At 46.4% G+C, this 8,076-nt stretch overlaps 1 protein-coding gene across 1 annotated transcript; it reads right to left on the bottom strand.

Moving 5' to 3' along the window:
- Positions 1-1,177: 1,177 nt before the first annotated feature.
- On the bottom strand, positions 1,178-7,552 carry NEFM (neurofilament medium chain). The gene is given in 5 exon segments (XM_044282904.1): positions 1,178-1,983; positions 1,986-2,606; positions 2,609-2,772; positions 4,996-5,120; positions 6,515-7,552. Coding segments are annotated over 5 exon segments (2,754 nt in total).
- Positions 7,553-8,076: the final 524 nt, after the last annotated feature.

Here is an 8,076-nt window from a genome sequence, read left to right as displayed (position 1 = left end):
ACCAGCTCAGGGGTGCACCACCAATGAGGCCAGGTGAGACAATCGCCTCAGGAAGCATCAGGTAGGGGCAAGAAAGGGGCAGCTGAAGGGCCATGTGCTGAAGGGAAGGGGTTAGGTTAAGAAATTGGCATTGGGAGGGGGGGGGGGGGTGCAGTTTCAGTTTTCGCCTCAGACAGCAGAAAGGCTAGGTGCACCCCTGGACCAGCTCAATCCGTTAACAAGGTATTCTAGTAATTTGAAATTATGCCCTTATCCACAGGATACGGGGTATCTATTAGATTGGTGGGGGTCCTACCACTGGGACCACCACCAATCACGAGAATGGAGGTCGCATACCCTCAAAATGAATGTAGGTTGGTTGAGAATGGGCACTGTTGCTCCCTTTCATCTTTTAAGAAGTTCTGGAAATAGCTGTGGGCTGTACTCGGCTGTCTCCAGCAGTCTCATGATGGTGGGGGTCCTATCAATAAGACCCCCATCCCCACCAATCTACAGTAATAGTTATCCCTTATCCTGTGGACAGGGAATAACGTCAGATTACCAGAATATCCCTTCAAAGAGCTGCATCCATGGTAAACTCCAGCTAGAAGAAGACACACATGATGGATTTCCAATATGATCTTTTATTGAGCAAGGTTTTGCTTTGACATAAACTGACAGCAGGTTGTGTTATAGCTCCTTCAGGTTCTCCCATGACCTGCGGTCTATATTAATTGCACCAGTGAGGTAAACATAAGGATAGGTTTCTTGTATTAAGGCGAGAAAACATCCGTTTCATGGTCCCATCCCACCTTCCTTTTTGGCTCAGTTAGTTCTTTTTGCATATTTCATCTCAGGACTTTCAAGGATCTCAAAATCTTCACCCAGACCCACAGCAAATTAGGAAACTCTCATTTCTGTAATTTTCTTGACAAATCATGCAGTGGGTTGAATTTATTTTTTGGGATTTTTTGTTTTTGTTTGTGAATCCCCCAAGTTGTGTGGGAGGGACACATCTCTAGCTTGCATGCATTTCCCAGCCCCGGAGTATTGCACAGGTAATAATACAGTGTCTGGAGCCCCCACCCCACGAGAGAACCCCTTCTGCTATAAGCCCGTTAGAAGCTGTCACCTTACATGCAGTTTATCTTATGGCTTTTCAGTCCTGCTGCTTGCTGGAAATGCTATGACTATGTCTTTACTTATCTTCTCTAACTTCCTTTACTGCATGTGAAGTGACTTTTTCCAACTTCTTTGTGGACACGGACTTCTCCTGGATAGTTTCTTCATGTTCCTCTACCTTCTGGGTGACTGTCACAGACTTTGTAATGTACTTGGTTCCATCTTCACCTTCGCTGGTTGTGGTCTCAATCTTTTTGGTGATGATAACAGTTTGCTGGTTCTTGCTGCTGTCTTGGTCCTCTGATGGGCTGTCATCAAGACCATTGCTGACTAAACCTTTCTCTTCACTCTCTTCCTTTTCTTCTTGTACATCTCCATTTACTGCAGTATCCTCCTTCCCGTCATCCCTAGGGCTGCTTTCTTCTTCCTGTTCTTTTTCTTCCTCTTTCTCAGTTCCCACAGAAGCTGCTTTAGATGCCGGGATTATCTCTTCTACAATTTTCTCTTCAGGGGACTCTGCCTTTTCCTCTCCTGTTTCAGCTTCTTTATCCTCAACAGATTCTTCCTCTCCCTCTTCCTTTTCTTTCTCATCTGTTCCTGCTTTCTCTTCTTGTTGCTCCGAGCTTTCAACTGCTTCCCCTTCTACTTCTTCTTCTCCAGCCTTCTCTGCTGATTCTTCCTCTCCCTTTTCTCCCTCTTCCTCATCACCACCCTCTTTCTCCTCCTCTGCTTCCTCTTGAGCTTCCTCTACTTCTGCCTCCTGCACTGCTGCTTTTACCCTTACAATCTTAGTCTCCACAAAAGGTTCCTCTACTACTTCATCTTCTTGTGTCTCCTCAGCAGCCTCTTCCTCTGCTCCTTCTGCCTCCTGCTCATCTTCTGCTCCTTCTCATCTTCTGCCTCCTCTGTTTCCTCCTCTCCTTCTTTTCCAGCATCTACTTCTTCTGCCTCTCCCTCCCCACCTTCTACCTCTGTTTCTGCTTCTTCTGCTCCTTCTTCTTCTTTCTCCCCCTCATCTTCTCCCTTTTCACCTTCATCTTCTTCTGTCTTTCCTTCCTCTTCTTCTCCTTCTCCCTCCCCTTCTTCTCCTTCCTCTGCTTTCACTTCTTCCTCCTCTGCTACTTCCTCTTCTACTTTCTCTTCATCTTCCTCTTTTTCTCCTTCTTCTACCTCGTCCTCTGCTTTGCCTCCTTCCTCCTCTTCTTCCTCATCCTTTTCTGCCTCCTCCTCTGCTTCATCATCCCCCTTTTCCCCCTCTTCTTCCTCTGCCTCCTCTTCCTTTTCCTCCCCCTCTTCTTCCTCCCCAGGAGCTGCTGCCTGTACAGTAGATTCTACAGCTGCCACAATCTCCTCTTCAACCTCCTCCTCTTTTTCCTCCTCACCATCACCTTCATCTTCCTGTTGCTCTTCTTCCCCCAGCAGCCCTGATGCAAACTCTTCTGCCATAGCAGCCAATGCTGCTTCCAGATCTGACCTTTCATCTTCAACTTTGGTTTCTTCAATGATTCCTCAACAAACTTGTGTTGGACTTTGACTCTAGGAGGCTCTGCTCGTGACTGCTGTACCCTGGTGGAGGTTATAGTAATAGGTGCTTGTCTGAGTGGAGCTGAAGGTCCTGAAGATAGGCTAGAGAATGAGCTGAAGCGGGTTTCTTCTCCCTCCAGGAGTTTCCTATGGAGAAAAGAGAAGAATTGTTAAAACTACTACTAGCACCTGGAAGAAAGACCACAGACTGATACTGTAGCAGATTTGTTTTCTCAACATGTCACTATACCTTTTATTAATTGCCATATTGTCTAAAAAAAGAATAATGAAGGTTGTGCTGAAAAGGTCAGTAGACCTCCCCTTACTGCACCTGCACCAGAATATGTCTGAGGTGGTGCTTTAGGGGTGTAATTTGCCCTGATAGGATCCCTTTACCCCCTTTTAAATATAATTTTAAAGGAATATTCCAGACAAACTGGGTAGTTCTATGGAACTGTTCTTGTGTAATGCCCTCTTGAAGTGTACACTAGCAAGAACAGTGTTCTGAAATGTTTATTTAACTGCTGAAACCTTTGAATGGAGTCTATCAGCAGTTTTAATCATGCACTAGGTAGAGAGCATAACTTTGTGGGACTTTTATTATCAGGAGTACTGTGAATATGAACTTTTTGTTCGGCCCCTCCACTCTGCTCTGAGTGACAGCTGTAGTGGTCTCCTGGTTGGATAATACAGCTTTCAATCACAGCAGTGGGGAGGAGTTGTGAAGCAGCTCAATGCAGAAATCACTTAGCTCCGCCCCCTGGTCACTTGCAGCCAGATAACAAAATGTTCATATTCACACTACTCCTGATAATAAAAGCGCCACAAAAGTTATTTTTACCCTGCTTCTCTCCAGCCCCTACCTAGTGCTGGCAGCAGTTTAGCAGGGTCAAAACTGCTGACAGACTCCCTTTAGAGAGTATAAATATAAAACACTATACTAGAAAGTAATTCACTTCTTTACTATTACAGGAATTTACAATATGATCAGTTACTATTACCAGACCCTGAACCTTTTTGGGTCACGTGCACAACCTCTATAAAATGACCTATTCAGCTATTTAACAACTAGACCTACCACGAGATTGGTGAACATGCGTCAATTACTGTATGGCAACCATTTATTGCAACTGAGTATACGGATGTAGCAGACTGAATTTGTCATTTACCTGGTCCTTTTGTAATAACTTGCTGCAAACACACATAAAGGAGCAGTGTCAATGACAAACTCAACTCATCTTCAGTTTGGTTAACCAGTGCATGGCTTTACTAAACTGCACCATTCATAGTGCTATAAAGCAGTTGTGAATAATGATAAGCACATGGGCTCAAGCCTTTCCTATTTTCCTTTTATATGATGCCCCCATGCTAAATCTTCCTGTCACCCCCAGCCCCCCCCCCCCTAACAAACACACACACCTGGCAGTTCATAGGATCGGGTACGGGCATGTCTTTGTAACTTTTGACTTCCATACTTTTACTAGTTAATGACTTGGCACCCCCTTGATGAAAAGCTAGGATTATGTTCAGGTGGGGACCCCTCATCTTTCTTGCCTACTGCATGGGGACCCCTCATCTTGCTTGCCTACTGCATGGAGATCCCGCATTTTGCTTGCCTACTGCATGGAGATCCCTCAATTTGCTTGCCTACTGCATGGGGACCCCTCATCTTGCTTGTCTACTGCATGGAGACCCCTCATCTTGCTTGCCTTCTGGATGAAGACCCCTCATCTTGCTTGCCTACTGCATGGTGACCCCTCATCTTGCTTGCCTACTGCATGGAGACTCCCTCATCTTGCTTGCCTACTGGATGGAGACCCCTCATCTTGCTTGCCTACTGGATGGAGATCCCTCATTTTGCTTGCCTACTGCATGGAGATCCCTCATCTTGCTTGCCTACTGCATGGGGACCCCTCATCTTGCTTGTCTACTGCATGGAGACCCCTCATCTTGCTTGCCTTCTGGATGTAGACCCCTCATCTTGCTTGCCTACTGCATGGTGACCCCTCATCTTGCTTGCCTACTGCATGGAGACCCCCTCATCTTGCTTGCCTACTGGATGGAGACCCCTCATCTTGCTTGCCTACTGCATGGAGATCCCTCATCGTGCTTGCCTACTGGATGGAGACCCCTCATCTTGCTTGCCTACTGCATGGAGACCTCTCATCTTGCTTGCCTACTGCACGGGCTGGCATTTGGTTAGTACTAGTATTAAGGATTAAATATTTTTAGGGCTTCCTTGCACTTTCCCAGTCGAAGGCTGTCTGATTGGTTGCCATTGCTTCCCTCGCTGTGGGATGAGAAAGTTTTCCTTCTGCTAGCGGCGCTCTCTGCAGTGCTATTAATATTCTGCTGGCTCTGCCCTTGTACCTGTATGCAGCAATTTCTATATCCAGAGCCATCTTGACATTGAGCAGATCCTGGTATTCTCTCAGATGACGGGACATCTCCCATTTTGTTCCTCTCAGCTCATTGTCCAGCTGTTGGATGGTTTCCTACAGGAGGAAGGGTTAAAAAGTCAGGAGAGAGTTATTTAGTGCTGAGCTGTCATACGACCTCCAGTGACTTCTATCTCCTCCCGCAGCAGCTGTAGACATGGGCACTGTCATACTGCAGCACGCACAGCCACTCCTCCTGTATTAGACGCCTAATTGCACAAACTCACTGCAGCAAAATCTAAGCAGGTCCCCCCGAGAACCATAGCACTGAGCCCCCCACCCCCCTGCAAACAGACGGCATGCATTGTCATTGCGCCACACCCAGCCACACTGCGTCACTCCCCCACAGAAGGAATCACACTGCGTCATTAAAGCAATCTGCACCACACCCCCCACACGTGTTAATGCAGAACTTGCAAACCCTGCACCCTCTTGTCATAGACATGTGTCACCTATAACACACCCACAGGAGATCCCACCCTAGGACCCTGGGGAAATCACTACAGCTGAAAGGCAAAAGGTACGTGATTGTCAGCTATCCAGAAATGACTATGTTATAGCAGATCTAAAACCCACTTGTGATCTGTAACACCAGACAATTATTTCTAGCACCATGGACATCTCCTTCCCATAGTCCCAACTGCAAGAATCGGCGTTATATGCTTGTAGCACCATGGACAACTCCTTAGAACCAGCTTCACATGCTTCTAGCACCCTGGACAAATCCTTCCTATAGTCCCAACTGCAAGAATCAGCTTCAGTTGATTCTAGCACCATGGACAACTCCTTCCCAATCCCTTACCTATAGAGTATGAATCTAAAACCCAGATCTGATAAGTTTGAAGGGAACCTGTCACCGGGATTTTGTGTATAGAGCTGAGGACATGGGTTGCTTGATGGCCGCTAGCCCATCCGCAATACCTAGTCCCCATAGCTCTGTGTGCTTTTATTGTGTAAAAAAACTGATTTGATACATATGCAAATTAACCTGAGATGTGTCCTCTGCGTGAAATGAGTCAGGGATAGGACTCATCTCAGGTTAATATGCATATGTATCAAATATTCTTTTCTACACAATAAAAGCACACAGAGCTATGGGGACTGGATATTGCGGATGGGCTAGCAGCAATCTAGCAACCCATGTCCTCAGCTCTATGCACAAAATCCTGGTGACAGGTTCCCTTTAAACTCCTGACAATTAGTTCTAACACATGGACATCTCATTCCCATAGCCCCAAATGCAAAAAAAAAAAACATCTTCAATTGATTCTAGCACCACGGACAACTCCTTCCTAATCTACAGAAGGAGTACAGATCTAACACTCACTTGTGATAACTTCTAACTCCCAACAATTGTTTCTAGTCTCCCATCTTCAGTTCATCCCAGCACCATGAACAACTCCTTCCCATAGTCCCATAGTCCCAATCCCCAATTTATTGAATTCGCTTACCTGGTAACTGGTCAAGTCATGGTTGTGTCTCTCCTCGATGTCATTCAACTGTCTCTCCAGTGACTCTTTGGTTCCTTTGACAGATTCCAGCTCTACAGTTTTGGTGTGTAGTTGCCTTCTGTATTCTGATAGCTCCTCTTTGGCAGACCTGATGGCTTCTTTGTTATGTTCTGCAGCTTCTGTTAGCTTTGCATACCTATTTTTAAAGACTTCCTCCGTCTGCACCATGTTGTTGTTGGAATGCCCTTCTAGCTGAGAGCGGATTTCCCTCAAGGCAGAGGCCAAATCTGTCTTCTGGAGGTCCTTCCTTTCTACTGTGATATGGGAGGCCTGGATCTGAGCTAATAGGTCATTGACTTCTTCTTCATGGTTGTTCTTGAGGAAGGCAATCTCTTCTTGCAAGGACTGCACCTTTTTGTCCAACTCCCCCTTTATCAAGGACGTGTCCTCCATGTCCTTCTTCATGGCCCTGATGGTGGAATCTGTTTCATCCCTAATTCGGACCTCATCTTCATACCTGTCCTTCAGCCTCTGGAGGTCTTCCTCTAGGTGTTCAGAGTCTAAAAGGATCTGAGCCTTGTTGTGGTTGACGTGTTCCAAGTTAGACCTCAACTCTCTCAGCTCTTGTTCATAGATGTCACCCAACTGGTTGTATCCGCTCTGCTTTTGCCTTAGAGCCTGAATTTCTGCCTCAATTTCCTTATTCTGCTGCTCCAGGTAATGGACTTTCTCGATGTAACCAGCAAAACGATCGTTGAGCCCTTGCAATTGCTCCTTCTCGCTGGATCGGACTTGCTTGAAGTCCCCGTTGTAGACAGAGGACTGACCGAGATCCAAACTGTCACCGGAGCTGAACCCTCTGGGCGCTGCCAGGTTGCTTCTCTTATAGGAGGAGGATATAGTACTTGGGGTGCTTCTGGACCAGCTCTGAGACCTGAAACCACTGGATGGAGAACTGCTTGTCCTTGCATAGCTGGTCCTGATCTCAGCCATCCTCCTATAAGAGGGGCTACCTAGTGTTTCCAGAGAGTAGCTCATGCTGGAAGACTTTCTGGTGTGTGTGGCTCACAGCGCAGAATTAGCTCTCGGCTTCCCTTTATATATCCAGGGAAGAGAAGCTAACACGGCAGGAACTGGCTCTCTGCTCCCTGATTGATCTACCGCTGTAGGATGGGAGTGGTTGTTCTTGCTCTACACGTGGCGTGAGCTTTCCTTGGTTTAGTGTGCTGCCTACCCCTCCCCCCCTTGCAGTGTGCAGCAGATAGCTGTCCTGGTAGGTGCTCAGAGGGAGAAATCTTCTCTCCAAGCTAATCTTTTAATACAATACTTGCTTTCATACCTTCCTATACACTTTGCATATGACCTGGCATGCACTTCACATGTTTTTTTGCAAATCGTGCCTTGCTGCAGTATAAGATTTAGACTGAATGTGACTATGTGCATGCTGCCCTTGTCATACTCAATGATACTTCAACACGATGGACAAGGGCTGTTCACATTTCTCTGCAGAGCATTGACTATGGATTGTAAGGATTCCTTCTGATCTGGAAACTGCATTATCC

This window comes from Bufo gargarizans, chromosome 2, assembly GCF_014858855.1.
Source record: "Bufo gargarizans isolate SCDJY-AF-19 chromosome 2, ASM1485885v1, whole genome shotgun sequence".
Lineage (NCBI taxonomy): Eukaryota > Metazoa > Chordata > Amphibia > Anura > Bufonidae > Bufo > Bufo gargarizans.
The sequence above is the reverse complement of the archived record's forward strand: the minus strand, read 5'-3'. Positions and strand labels throughout refer to the sequence as shown.